The sequence below is a fragment of the Salvia miltiorrhiza genome, chromosome 1, assembly GCF_028751815.1.
Source record: "Salvia miltiorrhiza cultivar Shanhuang (shh) chromosome 1, IMPLAD_Smil_shh, whole genome shotgun sequence".
NCBI classification, from domain to species: Eukaryota; Viridiplantae; Streptophyta; class Magnoliopsida; order Lamiales; family Lamiaceae; genus Salvia; species Salvia miltiorrhiza.
Window position 1 is genome coordinate 69,667,515 of NC_080387.1, and position 25,601 is coordinate 69,693,115.

The 25,601-nt window shown below is 36.4% G+C and overlaps 3 protein-coding genes across 3 annotated transcripts; all 3 read left to right on the forward strand.

Moving 5' to 3' along the window:
• Positions 1-6,587: 6,587 nt before the first annotated feature.
• LOC131005534 (pescadillo homolog) lies at positions 6,588-14,372 on the forward strand. The gene is made up of 13 exons (XM_057932546.1): positions 6,588-6,704; positions 6,807-6,892; positions 7,648-7,896; positions 7,984-8,121; positions 8,242-8,326; positions 8,402-8,509; positions 8,940-9,033; positions 9,201-9,460; positions 9,709-9,816; positions 11,406-11,527; positions 11,856-12,069; positions 12,175-12,378; positions 12,558-14,372. Exons 1-13 carry the CDS (start codon positions 6,681-6,683, stop codon positions 12,639-12,641), a joined length of 1,776 nt encoding a protein of 591 aa, XP_057788529.1. The 5' UTR covers positions 6,588-6,680; the 3' UTR covers positions 12,642-14,372.
• LOC131012289 (auxin-induced protein 15A-like) lies at positions 13,580-14,281 on the forward strand. Its single transcript, XM_057940214.1, has 2 exons — positions 13,580-13,634; positions 13,986-14,281. Exons 1-2 carry the CDS (start codon positions 13,580-13,582, stop codon positions 14,279-14,281), a joined length of 351 nt encoding a protein of 116 aa, XP_057796197.1.
• Positions 14,373-24,227: 9,855 nt separating the features above from the next.
• On the forward strand, positions 24,228-24,807 carry LOC131005535 (auxin-responsive protein SAUR20-like). The gene has a single exon (XM_057932547.1). The coding sequence runs from the start codon at positions 24,368-24,370 to the stop codon at positions 24,635-24,637; it is 270 nt and encodes an 89-aa protein (XP_057788530.1). The 5' UTR covers positions 24,228-24,367; the 3' UTR covers positions 24,638-24,807.
• The last annotated feature ends 794 nt before the right edge of the window (positions 24,808-25,601 follow it).

Here is a 25,601-nt window from a genome sequence, read left to right on the forward strand (position 1 = left end):
ATCATCTTATCCAAAAAAAAATTAAAAAAATTGAAGAAGGTTTAGTCAAGACCAGATGAATTATTCGGGCGACTGGTTTTTCCATGTCTCCTTGCAGCTGCACAGCTCCACTTGATGAGTTATCGACAAATGGGAATGCAAAATCAATGAAATTAGTTAAGGACTTGTTGAATGAAGGCATAAATGGATTAGATGGATTAACTAAACAAATAATTGTGTGTAGGGATAAGGCTAAGTATGACACTTTAGCATGTTACAAAACCTTATGAAATCTTTCTGAGTAGTCTAATCATGGAGCTGAATAGGCCCCTGCTGTCGCGTTCTTCTCCTCACCAGCTAGACCATTTCTGCAACCACACCATTAATTTTGGTGTTGAGACTTTGCTTATCTTGAAAAATCAAGATTTTTATACTTGTTTCAAGTCAACCATTTTACGCGTTAAACTTCATAGTCTTCCCCAAAGAAAAAGAAAAGGAAACAAGAACTTTTATGCCCTTTTTACCATTCTGATATGCTAAAATATAGCAGCAAGGGGTTGCTGTATGAGAATTTTACGCGAAAAAGATGAAGAGATTCTTCATTCTTAGCTGCATTTTCTTGTTTCATGCCCTAAAACTGTGAAACTCTTACATGCTTTTTTTAGAAAATGTTTATGTCATTTTCACTGTAATTTTTTTTTTTATGAGAGAAAATTTTCTGGTGTTTGCTGTGTGTGGTGGGGTTTGTTACCTCTTGACATATATACATCCATTGCTACATTTGTTGAAAATGAGTTGTGCAAAAGCAAATGCATGTGATGTCTCATGTGCAATTGTCTCTTTAGCACTATTGCCAGATGCTGCTCTGCACCCACAGGATTGGTACAAATATTTGCAGAAAACATTAAGAATTTGGTTTAATTTGCTGCAATTTCTTGGGAATTAAGATATGCAGACGAGGGCGCCTATGAAACGTCGTTTTATGATGAGGACGATGCTTCAACGAGTGCAGTGCCTGCCTATGTATGTGCACAAGTACAGAAACCATTTCATTTCCATTTTTGTGATGGACACAAGTTAGATTTTTTTCATTTTTTGATGAAGGTTTGACAGATTATTGTGAGCCTCAAACTTTGGTGTGTGAACTGTGTGAAAAAAGGGTCGATACACACATGAGTGGTCACATGGATTGCTCTTTCAATCATCACAAAACATATATAAAAAGCATAAAAAAAATAATGCAGTTAGTTATTACCTACTTCTTTTAATTTTCTTGTTCATAATTTTACTAATTCTTACCACCTCTCTCAAGCTTGTTTTTTAATTGATTCATGCAAGAATATTTGACATCTTGAAACTGTAAAAAAATTGCATCTTTTAAGACAAATATTTTAAAAAGGGGTGAAAAAAAAAAGTTGCACAGATATTTTTTCTGCTAAGAAGAAAAATATATGAAAAATCTTGATGTGTGGCTCCATATATATGAGAAAAATGGATCAGCATTCATTGATGAATTACTACTACAAGGCAAGAAAATATAATAATCTACAAAAAATAATCTCTCTCTCTCTATATATATATAAAGTTAACAATTCACTAATTCTTGGCATATTTCTGCCAAGAAGCAAAATATATGAAAAATCTTGACATGGGAATTAAGGCTCCTTATATATATATGAGAAAAATGGATCAACAACATTCATTGATGAATATCCACAATTAATTATTAAGTGCTACTACAAGGCAAGATCACAATCTACAACAAAGAATCCAATCTATATATAGAAAGTTAACAATCTCCAATTCTTGATCATCACAAAATTTGCCTAACACTAGCTACTCTACTACTTGATTATCTCAATTTCATCGCGGGGCGCCAAGAAAACACCACCACATCAGAAGGAGAGAGCAGCCATTTCTGATGAGTTGAGCTGAGAGGTGAGGGAAAGAAAGTAATTCTCATTGCATGGGATGGTGAGGCCTCCCATTGGGTGATCATATCCAAACTCCTCCTCAGCCAAATGCAGCAGCTGTTGAAACAAAGGGTGATTCAAGTAGCATATTGGCAGCACATATCTCCTGTGCATCTCCCCAACATACACTGGGAAATGCCCCTTTGGGACGTCGTGGCACGTCGAAAAGTTTCCTTTTTTGGGTGATATGGTCCTCCTCAGCTTCTCCTTGGCCTGAGTAGACAAGAATCCCATTTTTTGGAGTGGATAAGGTTTTTTGAAGTTGGAGTGAGTTTGGAGTGTCTAAAAAAAGACTTGTGTGTTTCTTTTAGTTTGAGTTCAAATTGGAGTTGGGAAGTTTGAGTTTATATATAGGTGGAGAAATAAATGTGGGGGGACATATCAGGTGAAAATGAAATAATATTGGAGGGGAATCACATGGTGTTATTTTTTACTAAGTTTTGAGTGATATATTATATGGGAGTTGGGGAAGAGACATATGTGGGCCTACCAACAATGAGGAAATGCAGTTTGGTACACAAAATCTTAATGTTTGGACAAGTAAATCCTATCTACCAGCATATTACAAATTGTTGAGGAAAGAGAGTGGGGAAATGTATTACATATCATTTTTATTTTTATTGCAACTTTTGTAGGTGCATTGAACCTCAGTTTTTTTGTGGGGTTTTCAATAAATTATAGACTATAATTAATCTGTAAAGCACAAAATTACAAACTGTTGGGGGGTGAAGGTCCTTGGGTATTGTACATTGTCTCTTTTTTGTTGTACATTTCCATTGGTATTTGCTCATCTTTCTCTCTTGTAGGACTATTGTCTAATGCATTACTACATCTAACCATGAATAAGCATTTCATGTTGTCAAAAATCATATATCAAGAAAGTGGGTAAAATTACTTTTTTTTTTATTTATTATTTCATCCGTCCCTTAATAAGTGTCTCACGCGATTTAAAAACATGTACTAAAAAAATGTGTAATTTACTCTTTTAACCCTTATTGCATGTACCTCTAAGAAAAAAGCCCTTGTTGCAAGGGAAATCGAGCAACTGAAGACTTTGTATTTAGGATATTGACAATATTAAATGAGAATTCTGATAATACAATTTTTTTAGTATAAACTCTGAAATATGACACTTAAAACCGGCTTCAACCTTGTTTTATTTTAGTCTCAAACGCTATTTTAGAGTTTTAACATGCTCAAATTCTGTGCTATTCTATTGCACTATTAATTTTGGTGTAATGAACAATGTTGCGCTATGTAGAGTCACAATGTTTATTGCACTTTTTAATGCAATTATTATTATTATTATTATTATTATTATTATTATTATTATTATTATTATTATTATTATTATTATTATTATTATTATTATTATTATTATTATTATTATTGTTATTATTATTATTATTATTATGCATTAATTAAAATAAACTTAACTTAATAATAAAATATAGACTAATTAAAAATGAATCTTTTGAAATATTCTTTTTTTTTTATATTCAAAATAACACACTTATTTAAATATGAATGCAGTATGTTTATTTTAATATATTTGTTTATTGTATGAATCACGTAACTTTACTTTGGAGCTATATATATAGGACAATAAAACTATATATATCTTGGAATGTTAATATATTCTCAATGTCTCACGTAATCTGTAGTTTATTTACATGATATAAGCAAATAATTGGTTTGGAAATATATGGTTCCAGTTTGAAGAGACCTATACCCTATACCTAGCTAGTAGTTCCAAAATTATTTTGTAACAACCCTCTGAGCATCCACAATGGTGGGTGCGATGGCCGGATCGAACCCGGCCTATCGCACCCACCACCGTTGTTGCTCCCGGGTGCGATGGAGGGGAGGCGAGCGCTCGCACTCGTCGAATGTGGGAGCGAAGGAGGGGGCGTGTAAACACGCGCCCCTTTCCGAAATTAAAAAAAAAAAAATTTAATTTTAACGGTCAAAAGACCGTTGCTCAACGGTCTTCGGCCGAATTTTTTTATTTTTTTTTTATTTTCTTTTTCACCTATATATATCCTTTCAATCACAAACACAATTCATCCAACAATTCTCTTCAACTCCTAAAAAATGTCTTCATCCACCAATTCTTCCAACAATAATTCTTCTTCAAATTCTTCATCCGAAGAAGAAGTTCATGTTGATCCCGCACAACTTCCTCCTCTTCCCGATCCTACTCAAGCCCCCGATTTATTTTTTATGAGATGTGCTGTGAATTTTATGCAAGTAGCAAGTTCATATCGGTTCGATCCACCTCCACAACGCCCGGCGAAAAAGCGAGCAGTGGTTCGTCGTGACCGTGAAGGTGGAGCCGAGCGCCTCCATCGCGATTATTTCGCCGTCTAGCCTGTTTATGGGCCACAATTCTTTCGCCGTCGATTTCGCATGAGCCGGGAGTTGTTTCTACGCATTGTCAATGCGCTAGAAGTCGATCCTTACTTCCAACAACGGAAGCACTCTATTCAACGATGTTTTAGCGGGGCATGCAGCGGCTGTGCAATTCCTCGCCAACAATTCTCACCACACTCGAGGATACTACTTAACAGACGGCATCTATCCGGACTGGCCGGTGTTCGTGAAGAGCTTCCAGTTTCCGAACGATGAGAAGAAGCGGAGGTTCAAGGTGATGCAAGAAGCTGCAAGGAAGGATGTGGAACGCGCTTTCGGTGTTCTTCAGGCTCGGTGGGGTATAATTAAGGGACCGTCACGTTTGTGGAAGTCGGAGCAAATGAGTTCGATCATGTTTGCATGCATCATATTGCACAACATGATCATTGAGGAAGAAGGTGGAAATGCAAGTAATTTCGACGGTGACGACGGCGAGGGACCAAGTTCTACTCCTCAAACACAATTCAATTCCGGAGCACCACCGGAGTTCGCCGCCTATTTGGCACGGAATGCAAGCTTGAAGGATGCACGATTGCATGCTCGCCTCCGCGACGATTTGGTTGAGCATATATGGGCACGCTTTGGTCCGGTTGACCCGTAGTTCGACGGCTTTAAATTATTCGAAAATTGGATGTTTTAAATATTTGTTGTTTTTTTTTAATTTTATTTGTAATGTTTGGATTTTTAATTGAATGAATTTTATGTTGTTAAAATTGAAGTTGTTTAATTTAAATTGAAAAATGAATAAAAGTAAAGAGAAAATGAAATTAAAATCTATTGCACCCGGGTGGGTGCAATACCATTGTGGGAGTGGGTGCAATAAAAGTGGGACCCATGGTATTGCACCCACTATGGGTGCAAGCATTGTGGATGCTCTAATATAAGATCGATACTAATGCACTATAAATATTCTCCTTTTTTAAAGTAATCATGCAATGCATGTAGTGTACGAATAAAATTTTCCTCTTAATATCCTTCACATTTAATAAAAATAAACAAAAAAAAATCTAGATTTGATTTTGGTTTCAAAACTTACTCTTACTGCTGAGCATATGTTCACTAGAGATGCTTGGGACAAAATAACACATCTGTTTAAATTAAGAGGTGGTCTTGGGTACACCCGGGTGTACCGTACAATCGGGTCACACCTTCACTTAAACTTTGACCCGCACTCTGATTTGAACCCATATCCTGACCCAACTCATATAAATAACACTATTTTGGGTACGGGTCAATCCGATTGTACAGTACACCCAGGTGTACCCAAGATTTTGTGTTAAATTAAAGACGAGGAATAGATATAAGAAAAATATGGAATAAAGAGTCAAGATTCGTGAGATGAAACTTATTTCCAAATTCAAACAAACCTTACACAAAAAGTTGTGATGTAATCTTCACGAGGTTTGTGAGAAACACAAACAATTTTTTTTATTTGTTAAATGATCGACAACCTTTAATGACATTAAATTTTATCGAATTTTCCCCCAGGGTATGTCCAAGGTTCTGTTGTAATTATCTTTTTTTATTTATTTATATTATTTTGTATTTTAATAAAAAAATATATATATCGAATATGATGTGTTGGCCTAACAGTAAGTGGTTAATGCTCAAGATCTGGTTCGAGTCTTCTGTCGCACGCTTTTTAAATTTCTTTATTTAATTATATAATTCATGTAAAAGAAAAAAAGTTATAGAATTCATAAATTTCTTATGACTTTCAACACGCTGCATTGAACTTCGTATATCATATACTGCTAAAATAACGCCTTTATATTGATAAAACCATGTAGTTCTACCACTAAAGAAATATTAAAAAATAATAATATGATGCTAATTGCAACAATTTTAAAAACAGCATGAAAATCATTAATTCAAGTAAAGATTTATGGTATTTGTGTGCGTTTACTTTGATGGATAAGTTTATCATGAGAAAATAAAGAACAATAAAAATTTATGCCTTTAAATGCCTTCTTTCTTTTTCCATATAATACAAAAGAGAAGTTCGCAATTTTTCCTTCACTATTTTCACTTTAAGTAGGGATAATATTATCACACCAAATAAACGCACCCTTAATCAATACTAATAATGCTTTAAATTCAGCCTTGGAACCCGATTACTAGTAAGGGGGTAAGGGGCTCAACTTATTTCACAACTTCTTTGGGCTTTCAAGGCCCAGCCCAAATTAACCTAAAAAAGGATTTCATCAAAAGCCCAAACCAAACCTATTTAAAACTCTTTGAACCCTCGCCTCCTCTCTCTCTTCCTCTCCCCCTCTCTCTCATTCCCGCTGCTACAGACCTCCGCTTGCGGCCGCCATGCCGAAGCATTACCGCCCCGCCGTAAGTCTGAATTCACGCCGCTGAAAATGTTCTCCAGCTCGCATTCGAGCTGAAGATAAACTGATATCTCACTGTGCACTTAATTTATTTTTATTTTTTCAGGGGAAGAAAAAGGAAGGAAACGCCGCTAAGTATGTGACCAGGTCGCAAGCTGTGAAATACCTCCAAGTTAGCCTTCCTGTATTCAGGTTCGCTTTAATTTTCCATTTGATTGGTCGTGTTGTTAGTTGTTAGTGAGATTCTACTTGTGAATTTAATATGTATGCACTGAAGCTGCGGTGATAAGTTTGTTTTGTATTTTGTAAAATTTTCAGAAAATTTGGCTACTTTTGCATCATGAAATGTGTCTAATGTTAGTTCATCTTCGTGTGTGTGTGAGTGGGTGGGGTGGGGTGGGGGGTTTAATGCTTGTCATTCAGCTGCAGCGAACTTGTGGCGTGCACTCGACTATGTATTCACATGTTCAGGTTTATTTTCAGCTAAAGGTGTTCGGGGAATTATATTTTACTATTAGTTTACAGGCTTTTTGGTTGCTATGATATGTTTTGTTGTACAAAGAATGCGTAATTCCTCGTGTTCATAGCATCAGGAGTGTTAAATTAGTTGAGTTGGGTGGACTCAATCCAAAAATGTTTGTGTTGAAACTTTTTGAGCTGTCATATGCACCTTTGGGCTTGTTTGACTGTCAATTGAGATGCAACAATCAATTTGACATAGTTGATTCAATTTTCTCTAGATTCTAATTGAGATTGGAGTGTTTTTTACCCTTTTCTATTTAACATGCTAATATATATGAGCTTTGAAATGTTGATCTTGGGTTTAGTTGAGCCCATGGGTCTTTGGTCTGTTTGCTGCTGTAACTAGACTTGTGTCAGTTTTATATGGATGTTGAGAGAGACTATTCCTCGTGACTCCTTTCAATCTTTCTATATCCACTATTCAGGAGACTATGTATCCTCAAAGGTGTATTTCCTCGGGAACCAAAGAAGAAGGTGAAGGGAAACCACCATTCTTATTATCACACGAAAGATCTCATGTTCCTTAAACATGAGCCCCTGCTTGAAAAATTCAGAGACATGCGCACTTATGAGAGGAAGGTGAAGAAAGCTGTGTCAAAGAAGAATAGAGATCTCGCGGAGCGGCTGTTGACACGGAAGCCCACTTACACTCTTGATATGCTCATTAAGGAGAGGTGGAATTCAGTTAGTCGTTAGAGTTTTTGTGTGCTTGTTTTGTGTAATTAGCTGTTGTTTGTTTAACCATTTCCTTTTGGAATTAGGTATCCAACATTCATTGATGCATTGAGAGATCTTGATGACTGCCTTAGTATGGTACACCTATTTGCTGCATTGCCTGCTGTGGATAGAATTGTTGATGGAGAAAAGATTCCTGTAAGCCGTGTCCATAATTGCCGAAGGTTACTGCTCTTGTCTGTTTCTAGATTGGTGATTTAAGAATTCTAAATCATGTAACTATAAATTTGGGCCAATGTATTGATCCTGTTTCTTTGTGTTTTGTCCTTCCGTGATGGTCGTAGGTTGAGTCAAGAGTGGCAGGCATACATTTCTCGCACCCATAAACTAAGGAAGACATTCATTTCTGTGAAAGGAATTTATTATCAAGTATGTGTGATTCCCTATCATTGAATTACTTCTTGTATCACGGACATCTTACCAATGACAGTTTTATCTGTACAGGCAGAGGTTGAGGGGCAAAAAGTTACTTGGTTAACTCCTCATGCATTGCAACAAGTACTGCCCGAAGTGGATTACAGGGTCTTGCTTACATTTTTGGAATTTTATGAGGTTAGTCATATGATCTGATGTCATTCTTATTTTCTTTACTTCTAACTTTTATTTACAAGTTTTTATACCCATGCACAATGGAAATATGTTTCCATTAGCTGCAAATTTCTAGGAAAAGAACTAAGTTTTACTTCAGTAAATCTCTAATGCAAAGATCTGGGTTAATAGAGCTCATTAGGAAGTTGGGATCATAAATAAAACTCTTACTAGAACATTGGTTGAAAGCATTAGCTTTTGGTGCTGTAGCTCAATTTATAATATGGATTAGTCTGTAGTGGGGTTGAAAAATCCTTTGCATATCTAGGTTTGCTGTTCGTGATTTGAACTAAAATTTCCAGAAGTTGTTCCATTGAACTGAGTATGTAGCAATATGATGTCTTCCATTGTGTTATTTATCTTTTTAATTTTAATTATATCCATTTTCTGGCAGACTCTTCTTGGATTTGTTAATCACAGACTGTATCAATCAATAAATGCGACGTATCCACCAATTCTTGACCCTCGGTTGGAAGCTCTGTCTGCAGGTTATTTCATCTGTTGTTTGCCCGATTATTTACATCTGTATTGGATTATTTTCTAATTTACCTTTGAGAATACATGAAATTACATCCGATTGGATGTCATAAACATATAAGATGAGGAAGCAGTTTTCAGTTCTGCAGTGTCTGATGTTGATGTTTGAACTATGTAGATCTTTATGCATTGTCAAGATATCTTGATGCCAACGGCCAAAGTTCCTCGACGAGTGCAAAAGCCATCTCCTCATCTGGCTCTGAGCCAGCTGAGCACCAACAGGATGAACCTGATGCTTTAATGCAACAGCTTCCTTCTAATGAACCTGGTGCTTTAATGCACCTTCTTGGAGATGCTTCCAGAGAGGATGAGGAAGATTTAGAAACCAGGGCATGCAAAAGCCTCTTCAAGAACATCAAATTCTTCTTGAGTCGTGAGGTGAGGTTCTTAACTTCTTGCTATTACATATTGTTATTATCTCTTGTGCTCTTCCTTTCTATTCCTCCTTTTTCCAATGCATTTTTGTTATTATCTCTTGCGCTCTCCCTTTCTATTCCTCTGTTAATTTCCTCCTTTTTTTGAATGTATTTTCTGTTTCCTAGTGATGTGATATTTTCCACTCTTCTCGCACCCTTCTTCTGTCTCCTCTCTACTAACCTCAGCTGTTCTAATTGTTTCTTGTTCAGTCTCCTAGAGAGTCATTGCTGTTTATCATCCCTGCATTTGGTGGCACAGTTTCTTGGGAAGGTGCAGGCGCACCATTCGATGAGTCTGACCAAAGCATCACTCATCAGGTCTGTCGCTCCACATGTTTCAGTTAATATGCTCAACAGTCACATAGATGACAAAAAATGTACTTTTTGATTAATTACCTTTTAGGTTTTATTGAGTGTCCTTGTGGATATCATTCTCTTGGTAAAAGAGGAACTGCAAAATATGTTCCAACCAGCACATGCCATTTCTGAATTTAATTGTTCAGGTGCTTTGATATGAAAGTATATTATACTACTAGTTTTCTCATGCATTTTTTATTTCACTTTCTGTTTATTATTACGCTCTCCGTCCTAAAAAAATGTAGTGTGGTTTGGGGGCACTGATTTTAATAAATGGTTATAAAGTGAAGAAAGGGACCCATCAAAGTTGAGTGGGGAAAGGGACCCACCAAAGTTGATGTGTTAAATAGTTGGATTTTTTTTAAATATTGAGTGTGAATAAGGTTTAAAATATAAGGGTAGTTTCCAAAAATAGAAAGACTACTATTTTGTGGACAGACGAAAGTAGTAATAAGACTATAGTTTTTTGTGGACTTTGCATTTTTTTTGCACACGATTGGTAGTTTTGACCACATGTCCAGGGTTCTATATGTGAATCCATGTTTTGTATAGAAGTTATGTGTTTAGTATTTTGTACTGTGAATATGACATAGTTATTAATAGCGCTGGTAGCGCGCGCGATCGCGCATCGCGGTGCGTCGCGCACCTCCATCGCGCCGCACCGCTATAACATGGCTGCTTCATGATAGCGCGCGCTATTCGCGCATCGCGCCGGTAGCGCGCGCGATTGAACTGATGCCTTGAAATCTCTCAATTGCATGCATGGGCTTGACTAATATTGCATGGGCTTTTCTTAATTAGGCTTAATTAGGGTTATTACTTATTAGGGTGCTGAATTTTGATCGTCAAAGAGGCATGAAGAGACTATACTAATGCCTCCAACACTCCAACTTCATGAAGAGACTCTCCAATAAGGCAATAAGTAATATTTAATTAGGGTTTTAAGTTTTATTTTATATACTTAATTACTTAGAGTCTTTAGAATTTCCAACGCAGAAGATTTCTTTTATTTCTCTCACGGCAGTCTGCCTCTCTCTCTCACGGCGGTCTCTGTCTCTCTCTCTCACGGTTCATCAACCTTCTTCCTCTCATAGTTCTTCCTTTCCTCTTGTCTCCTCTTATGACTTTATTTTTTATTAACTAGACATATTATGCATGGTTTTACTATGATTACGATATATATTATGTTTTTATCTATTTCTGCGCGATATATTCAAATAGCGCGCGATGCGCGATCACCCCAGGACAGGTTTGCGCGATCGTGCGCGATGCGCGATTAATAACTATGGAATATGAACTTATCTGAAACTGCACTGTTGAATCCTCCTACTAGGGCAAGCTGTTGCAGTTCTGTTACGTGTGTTGCCTTATTGGTTGTATAGAGGATTTTTGTAACTCAATTTTCTGACATGTAAAGTAGAATTCTTTTGTAAGTGTTTAAATAATTTTATGTTTAGGTTTTCTCTGAATATATTTTGCAATTCAAAATATATCCAATAGAAAAACCCAGAATTATATTTTGAGTTCCTTTTTTTAATTTGTCTGTGCAGGTTGTTGATAGGCCAACACAAGGGCATAAGTTCCTTTCCAGGGAATATATCCAACCTCAGTGGGTCTATGATTGTATAAATGCACACATCATTTTGCCTACTGAGAAATATATTGTGGGATGGTAAGGTCCATGTCCATCTTGTCATTGCAACTTAAATATCAAGAGCTCTTTTCTGTATGGAAATACTGTGAGAATACTATTGGGTTTAGTATCTGGTTGATCGTATTGGCTTTAGTATCTGATTGATTTAGCTTTGATGTATGTTATGTATCAACTATTGCTTATTGCTTAGTAATGGATAATTGATAGAAGATTGGGTTTCTAATACTCTTTTGTCTGTTGAGTTGTACAATCTTGTTTCACACTTGCATCTCCTGTATTCTTAACAATGCTTGCTTCATTTGTTGCATCAAATTTTGATCATTTCTTTGTTCTTTGCATGCTGCAGTGTACCTCCTCCGCATTTGTCTCCTTTTGTAGACAATGATGCTGAAGGTCACGTTCCTGAGTACGCTGAAGCTATTAACCGACTAAAGGCTGCTGAAAGAAAAGAAGTTCTGCCATTGCCTGGCATGGAAAAAGAAGATTTGGATGACCCTCAAAGTTTACTAGGTATCATTGATCGGGCAGAAGCTATCGAGGCTGCTAAGAAAAAACAGAAGGTACATGTAATGTTACTGTGAATTGGTCTACATTTTTGTCAATCTCTCTATCCACGTGGGTGTTGTCTCGGTATTGAAATATTTATATTTATTCTGTGGATTCAGATGTTAACACTGGAGAAGAAGTACCATGAAGAACTGAAGCTAGAGCTTCAAGGTGCTCAGTTCCCTGCTGTCCAAAGTGATGTGGAAGTCGCGGATGCTGAAGTAGATGCTTCGCTTGATCTTCAACAAAGGGCCAAGGATGCTGCTAATTTGTCAGAGGTTTCAATGTCGCGCAAGAAGAGGAAACTCCTAGAAGCAATGAAGGTAAAAGAACACAAATCACTTCCTTCTTCGTTCTGTATTTATTTCGATGAAATGATGATTGCCATCATATTATATTGAGTGTTCAATGGGAAGGAAAGCTACTCGAGTGTTTTTTTTCTATCTGGCCTTTCATGTATATGAAAGTTTGTCACTTACGTGTTTTCGCTGTCTTGTTTCAGATCGGCCAACAGAGAAAAGAGGATAAAGTAAATAATCTGAAAGAGCGGAAGCGGAAACTCGATAAAGCCAGGAGTTCTTCGTAAACTCATATTTGTAGGAGACACTTATAATCTTTATTATTGTGTTTTTTCAGAGAAATAGGGCTTGATATTTTAATGCTGTATATCCAAATACTGGCAATCAGTTTTGATCAGCTGACAATTTTGTTGAAACGCCTAAGGCATTGTTGTATTTCATTTATTTGATCAGTTATTACTTATTAGTTCTCATTCTTCATTTTTTTTCTTTATTATTGAAATTTAGTTAAGACATTGCTTTCTTCCCAAATGAGTGACTGCTCACAATTTTCTAGCAGACTTCCTTTTGTAGGTTGCACCCGAACTTCTTTTGGTCGTTTGCTTCACGAACTAGATCATTACACGAGGTTATAGATCACCTCAAGGGACTAATGTAACTTGACTTAGAGGGTGTTTGACTGAGCTTATAAGCTTTATTAAAATTATATATATCATTTTAAGTTCACCTCTTGTTGATTTTCTTTTTAATAAAGATTTTCTCTCGTTAGCTTATAAACTGTTGATAATGATAGAATACATCTTACAACATGTTGAATCTTAGTAAGTTCTTTAAAATAAATTTAGCCAAACACCCTCGTAGACCATTCATGATTTGAACTTGGCATATGGCTAGAGAGCTTAGCGTGCCACCATGAGGTCGGTTTAGCTGATCGGAGGCTGCCTGTGGTGGAGTTGCCTCGTAGAGACGATGCTAGAAACTCTACATAAATTGTTCTATATATACGGATGGCAAACCATTCACGTAATTTGATAGAGTATTTAACAGGATATTTATCAGTATCCTATTAAAATATGTGAGTGGTCCGCACCATGTGAACGTTGGCACATTGAGACCTCTGATTTTGTTTGTTGTAGGTTTAATTACAATTTACACCATTAATTTGGGGCCAAAAACAATCTCTTTCTTGAAGGTTCCCTCTCTATATTTTTTGTAACATATATGAATGGCATCATTTTCATGGTGGGAACATGAAAATACCCCAAGGTACGGAGCACAAGGTAGTAGTATGTACGTCGGCAGATAAGAGCAAAAAACCAACTTAAATGATGTCCTTTCTTTGATGCAAAGAGGCATCAACTCTCATTATGTGGCCATGGCTTGTCGCCATAGGGTACATACATTATCTCACTCTCACACCACAAACAAATCCATGTGATTCACCATGGCCCATTTGCATCTCTAGTAGTTATCTTCTCCTATTTTTCCAAGATAAACTATTTCTTCATATCCTCTATATATACACAACACATTTGCCACCATCATCATCATCATCATCATCATCATCAGCTCTTAATTTCACCATATAAACTTTAAAAAGTTGCTCATTTGAATTCGATTTTTCGTACAAGATGGCCATGCGACAGATGCTAGACGGTCTTTATCTAGCGAGAGAAGGGCAGCTTCATCAGTCTCAAAGGGCCATGTTGCTGTTTATGTCGGGGAGAATGAGAATGAGAAGAAGCGGTTTGTCATCCCAGTGTCGTACTTGAACCACTCCTCGTTTCAAGAGTTGTTGTTTCGGGCTGAGGAGGAATTCGGGTTCCATCACCCCATGGGCGGCCTCACCATCCCCTGCTCCGAGGACTTATTCAACGGCGTCGTCTCGGCCTTGAGCACCACTTCACATATACAAGCAATGTTTTAGGAGAAACACACAGTTTTGTAGATTAGCCCTTTCTTAGAAAATGTATGTAAAAATTTACAAGCTATGAATATACATACAAATTATTGAGCCATTTTCAGATGCAAAACTATGGTGTTATTTCTTCACAGAATGTTTGTTGATTGTTAGAATACAGAATCATGTGAATATTCCTCATTTGATCATATTTTTTAATGATGAAATCAGTCACTATAGGTGCATTGTGGTCTTATGAAAGGAATAGAAATTTCTAAGTGATTAGTTATGATAATTATAATTATAACAATTCTTACTAAACTGGTGGATGTTAATACCTCACAACAAGGGGCATGTAGATCAATTGGCAGAGGACGGTAAGCATTCAAATTGATATTAGGGTTCAAATTCCATCATCTCCAAATTTTTTAAATCCTTATTTTTCGAATTTCATTTAATCATTTAGTCTCTTTAATTATAACTATTATAATCGGTAATAAATTTAATGCAGGTTACTAATCTAACAAAATGGGGATGTAGCTCAATTGGCAGAGCATTCACTTGATTTGAGACAAATTTTTTAGATTCTTAATTTTCGAATTTCATTTAATCATCTAGTCTCTTTAATTATAATTATTATAATCAGTAATAAATTTAATGGAGGTTAATAAAATAACAAAATGGGGATGTAGCTCAATTGGCAGAGCATTCACTTGATTTGAGAATGATATAGGGTTCAAATCCCATCATCTCCAAATTTTTTAGATTCTTAATTTTCGAATTTCTTTTAATCATCTAGTCTCTTTAATTATAATTATTATAATCAGTAATAAATTTAATAGAGGTTAATAAAATAACAAAATGGGGATGTAGCTCAATTGGCAGAGCATTCACTTGATTTGAGAATGATATAGGGTTCAAATCCCATCATCTCCAAATTTTTTAGATTCTTAATTTTCGAATTTCTTTTAATCATCTAGTCTCTTTATTTATAATTATTATAATCAGTAATAAATGTAATGGAGGTTAATAAAATAACAAAATGGGGTTGTAGCTCAATTGGCAGAGGGATGTAGCTCAATTGGCAGAACATTCATTTGATTTGAGAATGATATAGGGTTCAAATCCCATCATATCCAAATTTTTTAAATTCTTAATTTTCGAATTTCTTTTAATCATCTAGTCTCTTTAATTAGAATTATTATAATCAGTAATAAATTTAATGGAGGTTAATAAAATAACAAAATGGGGATGTAGCTCAATTGGCAGAGCATTCACTTGATTTGAGAATGATATAGGGTTCAAATCCCATCATCTCCAAATTGTTTAGATTCTTAATTTTCGAATTTCTTTTAATCATCTTGTCTCTTTAATTATAATTATTATAATCAGTAATAAATTTAATGGAGGTTAATAAAATAACAAAATGGGGATGTAGCTCAATTGGCAGAGCATTCACTTGATTTAAGAATGATATAGGGTTCAAATCCCATCATCTCCAAATTTTTTAGATTCTTAATTTTCGAATTTCTTTTAATCATCTATCTCTTTAATTATAATTATTATAATCAGTAATAAATTTAATGGAGGTTAATAAAATAACAAAATGGGGATGTAGCTCAATTGCCAGAGCATTCACTTGATTTGAGAATGATATAGGGTTCAAATCCCATCATCTCCAAATTTTTTAGAATCTTAATTTTCGAATTTCTTTTAATCATCTAGTCTCTTTAATTATAATTATTATAATCAGTAATAAATTTAATGGAGGTTAATAAAATAACAAAATGGGGATGTAGCTCAATTGGCAGAACATTCACTTGATTTGAGAATGATATAGGGTTCAAATCCCATCATATCCAAATTTTTTAAATTCTTAATTTTCGAGTTTCTTTTAATCATCTAGTCTCTTTAATTATAATTATTATAATCAGTAATAAATTTAATGGAGGTTAATAATCTAACAAAATGGGGATGTAGTTCAATTGGCAGAGCATTCACTTGATTTGAGAATGATATAGGGTTTAAATCCTATCATCTCCAAATTTTTGAAATTCTTAATTTTCGAATTTCTTTTAATCATCTAGTTTCTTTAATTATAATTATTATAATCCGTAATAAATTTAATAGAGGTTAATAATCTAACAAAATGGGTGTGTAGCTCAATTGGTAGAGCATTCACTTGATTTGAGAATGATATAGGGTTCAAATCCCATCATCTCCAAATTTTTTAAATTCTTAATTTTCGAATTTCTTTTAATCATCTAGTTTCTTTAATTATAATTATTATAATCCGTAATAAATTTAATAGAGGTTAATAATTTAACAAAACGGGGTTGTAGCTCAATTGGTAGGGCATTCACTTGATTTGAGAATGGTATAGGGTTCAAATCCCATCATCTCCAAAATTTTTAAATTCTTAATTTTTGAATTTCTTTTAATCATCTAGTCTCTTTAATTATAATTATTATAATCGATAATAAATTTAAGAATGATATAGGGTTCAAATCCCATCATCTCCAAATTTTTTAAATTCTTAATTTTTGAATTTCTTTTAATCATCTAGTCTCTTTAATTATAATTATTATAATCGATAATAAATTTAATGGAGGTTAATGATCAAACAATAAGGATTTGGAGATATAAATCAAGAATTCTCCAACATCATTCTTTTTTGCATCATATGTGGCTAAGTATTTGTCATGTATATACATTCATTCATGTACTGGATTTTTTTTCCTTGAAATACATTATCTGCTAATCTACAAAAATCTGATCCTACTAAACATATCATCTTGTGTTCAAACAAGAGATGAAATCTACAAACAAGTCCTCACTGCAAGGGATGGTGAGGCCTCCCTTAGGGTGATTGAACCCGAACTCCTCCTCTGCTTGCAACAACAAATCTTGAAACGAGGGGTGGTTCAAGTACGATACAGGAATCACAAAACGCTTCTTTTCATCCTCCCCAACATAAACGGCAACATGACCTTTTGGAACTTCAACTGACCTTCTTTCGCTAGATAAAGATCGTCTCAAAATTTGACGAATGACCATTGTTGTATGAATAAGAAACTTTCTCAAGTGAAACAAATACTCTTTTTGCAGATTTCTTGTGACAAGAAATGAAAAGTGAAAATCTTTAGAATTTTTGAAAATTTGTTGATGGTTGTGGTTTGGAAATATGTTGTATATATAGAGAGGTACACAAGCAATGTTGAATCACTCTAAAGTTTGATTAGCAATAAGCACAAAATGGATGTGTGGTGGCTATGAAACTTGGAAAAACACAACCACATGAGAAATCACATGGATCTGTCCATCAATTGCTATATAAGAATTGAAGCAAGAAACTGAATTTTTGGAGGGAATTAAAAGCATTAGTCCCCTACACAGTCTAGCTACATGGCCCTCAAATGCCCTACATAAAATTATAATTTGACCAATAAAAAAAAAATACTCCCATCGTCCCATTAAAAGTGGTATGTATTACATTTTGGGTCGTCCCATTATAAGTGGTCTGTTTCCATAAATGGAAAAATTTAACCTTTAAAAAAGTGTAGGCTCTACCACTTTTAATCAATTTATACCTTTTCCGTAATTCCTGTGCCGAAAAGTTTTGAGCCACTACGGAGGAAGTATACCAAACTCTAATAATCCATCTGGTTGTGCTGGTTGTAAACATATATAGCATTAATGTGGTCCACGTTTAAATAAGGAATGGAAGAAATCAGCAGACTCATGTGATTATGTTTCTGCAACTATATATCCTAAAGTACTAAAATTTAATTCAAAAATAATAGAAACTTATTGTGACAAACTTGACTTGAAGAGTGAATCAAGTGGAACATTGGAAATAATTAATAGAATAGGTGTAAATATCTCACTTATTCTTTCTCAACTAATCATTTATTCTACTCCCTCCGTCCACGAACATCTTTCTAAGAGAGTGAACACGGATTTTAAGAAAAACAAGATTTATATTTAGGGTTGGTTAAACTGAAATTTAGAGATCAAGCGACGGTGAACTCGTACATGAGACCTTTGGCCACGGACATTAACTACTCTATCAACACATCCAGAGAACACATTGTGTGCAGTGGTCACACAGACTCCAGATAAGTTTTCAACACATTACTCAGTAAGGATATACTATTAATCTTAAAAGAATAAGATAAGAATGAATGCTTAAGCCTTAAAGATACATAATTATTTATATATTTATTTTTATTCATCTATCATTATGAATAGCACAAACAAAGAGAAAGTCGTTTTTGATGATGCTTTCACTCCCTTGAAGTTGCTAAAAGCAAGAGGTAAATAAATTGAAAAAATGAAACAGATTGTGAGTTGAATAATGTGCCTAAATAAAATATAGTTTTCATTCTCTCTTACTAGTATTATTTTCTACAAAGCTTCTGACATAAATTTTTGAGATTTTTTTAGGTGGAAAATAGGCATCAATGTTTGTTAAGTGAGGGCCCTTGTTGCCATTGTTGGTAGACTACATAGTTTTACATCACAAATTCTTGTTTCTTCAAAAACAAAAATTTAAAAATTATAATATGATTCTGTTAAGTATTGACGAAGAAATTGCGATGAACACAAAAGATTTACGTGGTTCGGGCTGAAACCCTACATCCACGGGACCAAGAAAGGGAGCTTCTACTATTGATTCGCGAACTGAGAATTTTACAAGGTGTTACAAGTGTTGACTGGTGTTGTTGTTTACATTAGACACCCAATTGCTCATTATATAGCAAGCTTTGAAAATAACGAGCTGTAAACAACCATCAAAGAAACCGTTATGCAAAACAGTTAGCTCTGCAAAAGAAACTTTGACTCTGTCTCTGGAGTGTTGACTCTGCCTTGGCAACTCTGACTCTGATATGCCTCGGCTCTGACTCTGGCATCAGTGGCCTCTCTGCTCTGCCAGTAGCGAATCCTCTGCTCTGGCAGAAGATCGATTCCTCTGATGAACCGATTCCTCTGGCGAAGCGATTCATCTGGCGTGGCGATTCCTCTGGTCTGCCAGCAGCGAATCCTCTGCTCTGGCAGCAGCGATTCTTTTGCTCTGGCAACTTCACCAGAGTAAACTTTTACAACTCCAGTGTATACAAACTAGATTATAAACTTACGAAATCATAGACAACAAATCTCCACCTGATTTCTTAAGCTAATAATCGACAACAATAACAAAGGCTCCAGTTCTTCCTCCGAAAATTTTAATTCTGTATCAAAACTTCAAGTCAGCAGATTTACCAACTTAAGACAATGCTCAAACTTAGCAGTAGGCAAAGCTTTAGTCAGCGCATCAGCTGCATTCTCCTCTGTCCCAACTTTTTCCATCTTCACCAGTCCTTGATCAACTATATCCCTTATGAAATGCATTCTGACATCTATGTGCTTAGATCTCTCATGAAAAGTTTGATGTTTCATAAGATACAAAGCACTCTGACTGTCACACTTCAAAGTTACAGAACTTTCCTCAATATCAAAATCGTGCACTAATCCTTTGAGCCACACAGCTTCCTTGACAGCTTCGGTTGCAGCCATGTACTCTGCTTCAGTGGTTGATAATGCAACTACAGATTGTAGTGAAGATTTCCAACTAACAGCTGATCCAAAGAGTGTGAAAATGTAACCTGACTGAGATCTCCTGTTGTCTGTGTTAGCAGCATAGTCAGAGTCAGTGTATCCCATCAAGAAAGGCTTGCTGATGTCAGCCTTCCTCTGGAACAAAATAGCTCTGTCTGCACTGCCCTTTAAATACCTCAGCACCTTCTTGAGAGCTTCCTAATGCTCTCTACCAGGATCCACCATATACCTGCTCATAACACTTATAGCTTGTGCAATGTCTGGCCTAGTGCAGACCATTGTGTACATCAAGCTTCCCACTAAATTTGAGTAAGGTATATTTACCATTTGGTGTCTCTCTGCGTCATTCTTTGGTTTCTGTTTATCTGAGAGTTGCAGATGAACAGCTAGGGGCACTGTAACAGCCTTTGATTCATGCATATTGAATTTCCTTAACATCTTCAATATGTAATCTTTTTGACATAACCATAGCTTTCTAGCCTTCCTGTCTCTCACGATATCCATCCCAAGAATCCTTTTGGCTGCACCAAGATCTTTCATTTCAAACTCTTGATTCAAACCATCTTTGATTACCTTGATTTCAGCCTTATCTTTGCTAGCTATTAACATGTCATCTACATATAGCAGCAAATATGCAACAGTAACTTCATTCCTTTTCTTCAAATAAACGCAGCTATCATATGCAGACTTTGTGAATCCCATCAACTCCATATGCTCATCAAACCTTTTGTACCATTGCCTTGAACTCTGTTTGAGACCATATAAGCTTTTCTGAAGTAAACACACCTTGTTGCTTGTCTCTGGATGTACAAACCCCTCAGGCTGGACCATATGGATCTTCTCCTCCAACTCTCCATGTAGAAATGCGGTTTTAACATCCATCTGCTCAAGCTCCATATCAAACTGAGCTACAACTGACAGCATAACTCTGATGGAAGTATGCTTAACCACAGGTGAGAATACTTCATTATAATCAATTCCCTCCTTTTGAGTGAAACCTCTTGCCACCAATCTTGCTTTGTACCTGGTCTGCTCCTTCCCAATAACCTCAATCTTCTTCTTGAAGATCCATTTGCAGCTTACTAATTTCTTGTTCAGTGGCTTTGACACCAGTATCCAGGTACCATTCCTTTCAAGAGAGTTTATCTCCTCCTTCATGGCTAAGAGCCATTGTTCTCTCTCTGGTCCCTTCATAGCCTCTGCATAGGATTTGGGCTCCTGATACTCTAGCTCCTCTGCAATGCTCAAAGCAAAGTATACCATCTCAGCTTGGTTATATCTCTGAGGTGGCTTGGGCTGCCTTCTTGCTCGATCCCTTGCTAGTTGGTATGAGCTTAGATTATCAGAGCTGCTCCCAACATCTTCATCATCTGCAGCTTGTTGGGAGACTTCAGTTGCTCCACCTGATTCATTATCAGCATGGCTTCTATCAAACAATTCATCCAACAAAATTTTACCATCTGCATTTTCTTTCTCTGGATCAGATCCTACTTTATAAGGCATGAGAGCTTCATCAAAAACTACATCTCTGCTGATGTATACTCTCCCCATTCCTGCTTCAGTGCACCACAACTTGTACCCCTTCACACCCTTGGGGTAGCCCAACATCACACATTTTAAGGCCCTTGGTTCAAGCTTCTCTTGTCTGACATGTATGTATGCTCTGCACCCAAAGGTCTTCAAATGTGAATAGTTGGATGTAGAACTATACCAGAGCTCATCTGGAATTCTGAATTCAATAGCGGATGAAGGAGATTTGTTGATCAAATAGGCTGCAGTGACAGCAGCCTCTGCCCAGAATTTCTTTGGCATCCCTGAGTCAAACAACATACACCTTATCCTTTCCAGAATTGTCCTATTCATCCTCTCAACAACCCCATTTTGCTGTGGAGTTCCTGGGACTGTCTTGTGTCTCTGGATTCCCCTTCCAGAGCAGAAATCATTGAATTCCTTGGACACAAATTCCAAACCATTATCAGTCCTCAGGTACTTCACCTTGGTTGCCTTTTCAGTCTCCACCTCATTACACCACACTTTGAATTTATCTAGTGCCTCAGTTTTATCCTTCAAGATGAAAATCCACAACTTCCTAGAGTAATCATCCATTATAGACATGTAATATCTCCCTTTTCCAAGACTTTCAGTTTGTGTTGGTCCCCACAAATCAGAGTAAACATAATCTAGAGGAGCTTTAGATGTATGTTTACCTGTATCATATGGGAGTCTCTTACTTTTGCTTAAGATGCACTGCTCACACATGTCCACCTTGAATGGAATAGGGTTGCTGATCTTGTTCTGTTTCAGCAACTGATTGAGCCCTTTCTCTCCAACATGAGCCAATCTTTTATGCCACAAGATTGAATCATCCTTCTTCATGGAGTCAGACTGCCCTGTGATGGCTGTGGCTTCTAAGTAATACAAACCATTCCTCCTCACCCCCTTCAAAATGACCTTGTTGTCTTTGGTGACAACAACTCCACCCTTTACAGATCTCCATTCTTACCCCTTCGTTTCAAGAGATCCAAGGGATATCAGATTCCTTTTTAGACTAGGGATGTACCTCACCTCCATCAAAGTCCTGATGGTGCCATCATGCAGTCTGAACTTTATACTCCCCTTTCCTTTGATTTCACAGGTCTGGTTATTTCCAAGAACCACTGTTCCTTCCGATTGAAATTGCAAATCAGTAAACCAACTTTTAACTGGACACATGTGGAAAGAGCACCCTGAATCCAGTATCCATTGGTCATCCAAATCACCTTGCATCACATTCAAAGCCTCTGCAGTGTCACACTGCTCTTGCTCCTTGGGCTCTTGCTTCTTGGTAGTGTTGGACTGTTTTTGGTTTTTCTTCCAAATGTGGCAGTCCCTCTTCCAATGGCCCGGCTTCTTGCAGTGATAGCAAGTTTGAACATCATCATCGGAGTTCTTGTTTCCCTTCTCCTGTTTACCCTTTTTGAATTCCTTCTTGGATTTATCCCCTTTCTGTTTTACAGTCAAGCCCTCACCAACAGACTCTTTCTTGTGAACTGATGTTGATGATGCCTTCTGCAGTTCCTTAGATTTCAGAGCAGATTGAACCTCCTCCACTGTGATGTCACTTTCTCTCCCATACAACATAGCATCCTTGAGTTGATCATATGAACTCGGGAGAGCATTGAGTAGGATAATTGCTTGATCCTCATCTCCTATTCGCACATCAACATTTTCAAGATCATCAATGATCTTATTGAATATCTCCAATTGATCATCAATCGGTTTTCCATCCAAGATTCTGTAGGAGTACAACCTTTGCTTCAAGAACAACCGATTCGCAAGCGATTTTGTCATGTAAATCGCCTCCAACTTTTCCCACACCGCCGCTGCAGATTTCTCCCTGGCTACCTCCCTCAAAACCTTATCACCTAGGCATAGGATGATAAGGCTATGGGCCCTCTCACGCATTTCTGCTTTCTTGAGTTCTGCCTCCACAGCTGCCGCGGAATCCCTTGTAACCGCCGATGAAGAAGATTCATCATCCCCTTTCAGAGCTGCCGCCAAACCTTGCTGGGTCAACAATGCACGCATCTTGATACGCCATAACCCAAAATCATTCTTCCCCGTAAACTTCTCGGTCTCAATTCGTGGCATCGACATTCCTGCGTCGGTTGTGGATCAAGAATTCCCACAGACGGCGCCACTTGTTAAGTATTGACGAAGAAATTGCGATGAACACAAAAGATTTACGTGGTTCGGGCTGAAACCCTACATCCACGGGACCAAGAAAGGGAGCTTCTACTATTGATTCGCGAACTGAGAATTTTACAAGGTGTTACAAGTGTTGACTGGTGTTGTTGTTTACATTAGACACCCAATTGCTCATTATATAGCAAGCTTTGAAAATAACGAGCTGTAAACAACCATCAAAGAAACTGTTATGCAAAACAGTTAGCTCTGCAAAAGAAACTTTGACTCTGTCTCTGGAGTGTTGACTCTGCCTTAGCAACTCTGACTCTGATATGCCTCGGCTCTGACTCTGGCATCAGTGGCCTCTCTGCTCTGCCAGTAGCGAATCCTCTGCTCTGGCAGAAGATCGATTCCTCTGATGAACCGATTCCTCTGGCGAAGCGATTCCTCTGGCGTGGCGATTCCTCTGGTCTGCCAGCAGCGAATCCTCTGCTCTGGCAGCAGCGATTCTTTTGCTCTGGCAACTTCACCAGAGTAAACTTTTACAACTCCAGTGTATACAAACTAGATTATAAACTTACGAAATCATAGACAACAGATTCAAAGACAATCCATGTGATTGTGTTTCCAAATCTCATAGCTACCACACATCCATTTGAACTAGCAACTCTGAATTCCAATGAGATAGTACACATTTCTTTTCCACCTATATATATAGACAACACATTTCTCATCTTCAACCATCAACAAGCCTTCTTTAGCTTTCTTCTTGATTTTGATTTCTTTCACACCTACTAGATAAAAAGAAGATAATAAATCTCTCATTTCACTTACTTGATTTGTTACACAATGGCCATCCGCCAGATGTTGAGACGGTCTTTATCCAGCGAGAGAAGATCATCTGAAGTAATTCCCAAGGGACATCTTGCTGTTTATGTTGGTGATAATGAAAAGAAGCGGTTTGTGATTCCAGTGGCGTACTTGAACCACCCCTCGTTTCAAGAGCTGTTGTTCCAAGCTGAGGAAGAATTCGGGTTCAACCACCCGATGGGCGGCCTCACCATCCCTTGCAGTCAAGAATCGTTTGTAGATTTCATCTCTGGCTTCAGCACAAGATGATTTGTAGCAATGGTTGTAGGAGGAATAGAATTTTGTAGATTAGAAAATGTATGTATACATTGGAAATACATGATAGTAGATGAATGAATATACATGAAATTTTATGGAGCAAACTTAGTTACCTTAATATATATGTTGATTGAGTTCTCCAAGAATGAGCTTTTCTCATTTGAAAATTTTAAGAAAGCAAATACATACGATTCAGGTGAATATATTTGGCTGATAAATCCATTCAAGAAAAGTCTGCTTGCAAGTAAATATGATTGGCTATATATGTTTTAACATCGTCTTTTAGTAATACTATATATCGATGCATAAACACAGAATCAACTTGAATGACTCTTCAAAACTCAAGTTTCTCAGAATTTTTTACCTCTTATCTATCTTGATTAGATAGAACAGATAGATTGTTACTGAAAAGATTAAAAAATAAAAATCTTAAAGCCATGGCCAGTAATGAATTCATTATATTGTGTTATGGGTGTGTAGCTCAACTGGCAGAGCATTTAAATTATTGAGAATTATATAGGTTTAAATTTTCAAATCTCATCATCTCCAATTTTTTAAATTCTAATTAATCGATTTGCTTTTAATCATTTTTTCTCTTTAATTGTAACTATTATAATCGATTATAATTAGATTGGACGTTAATATTTCATCAAGGGGATGTAGCTCAATTGGCAGAGCAATCAAGTTATTGAGTATGATATAGGGTTCAAATCCCTTCATCTCCATATTTTTTTAAATTAGGGTTCAAATTCCATCATCTCTAATTCTTTTATATCCTAACTAAGCGAATTTCTTTTAATAATTTTTTTCTCTTCAATTGTAACTAGCATTTTCTCTTAATCATTTTTTTCTCTTCAATTGTAACTAGCATTTGCAGCTGATCCTAATTAATCGAATTTCTTTTAATCATTTTTTCTCTTTAATTATAACTAGTATTTGCACTCTGTGCAATGCA

Bases quoted from the DNA above. Each gene is read 5' to 3' on its own strand.
- LOC131005534 (XM_057932546.1), top strand. From the start codon at position 6,681: ATGCCGAAGCATTACCGCCCCGCC. The intron at 8,122-8,241 runs GTTACTGCTCTT...TGATGGTCGTAG, and splicing joins CGTGTCCATAATTGCCGAAG to GTTGAGTCAAGAGTGGCAGG. The intron at 9,461-9,708 runs GTGAGGTTCTTA...TTTCTTGTTCAG, and splicing joins AATTCTTCTTGAGTCGTGAG to TCTCCTAGAGAGTCATTGCT.
- LOC131012289 (XM_057940214.1), top strand. From the start codon at position 13,580: ATGGCATCATTTTCATGGTGGGAACATGAAAATACCCCAAGGTACGGA. The intron at 13,635-13,985 runs GTAGTAGTATGT...TTTTCGTACAAG, and splicing joins CCCAAGGTACGGAGCACAAG to ATGGCCATGCGACAGATGCT.
- LOC131005535 (XM_057932547.1), top strand. From the start codon at position 24,368: ATGGCCATCCGCCAGATGTTGAGACGGTCTTTATCCAGCGAGAGAAGA.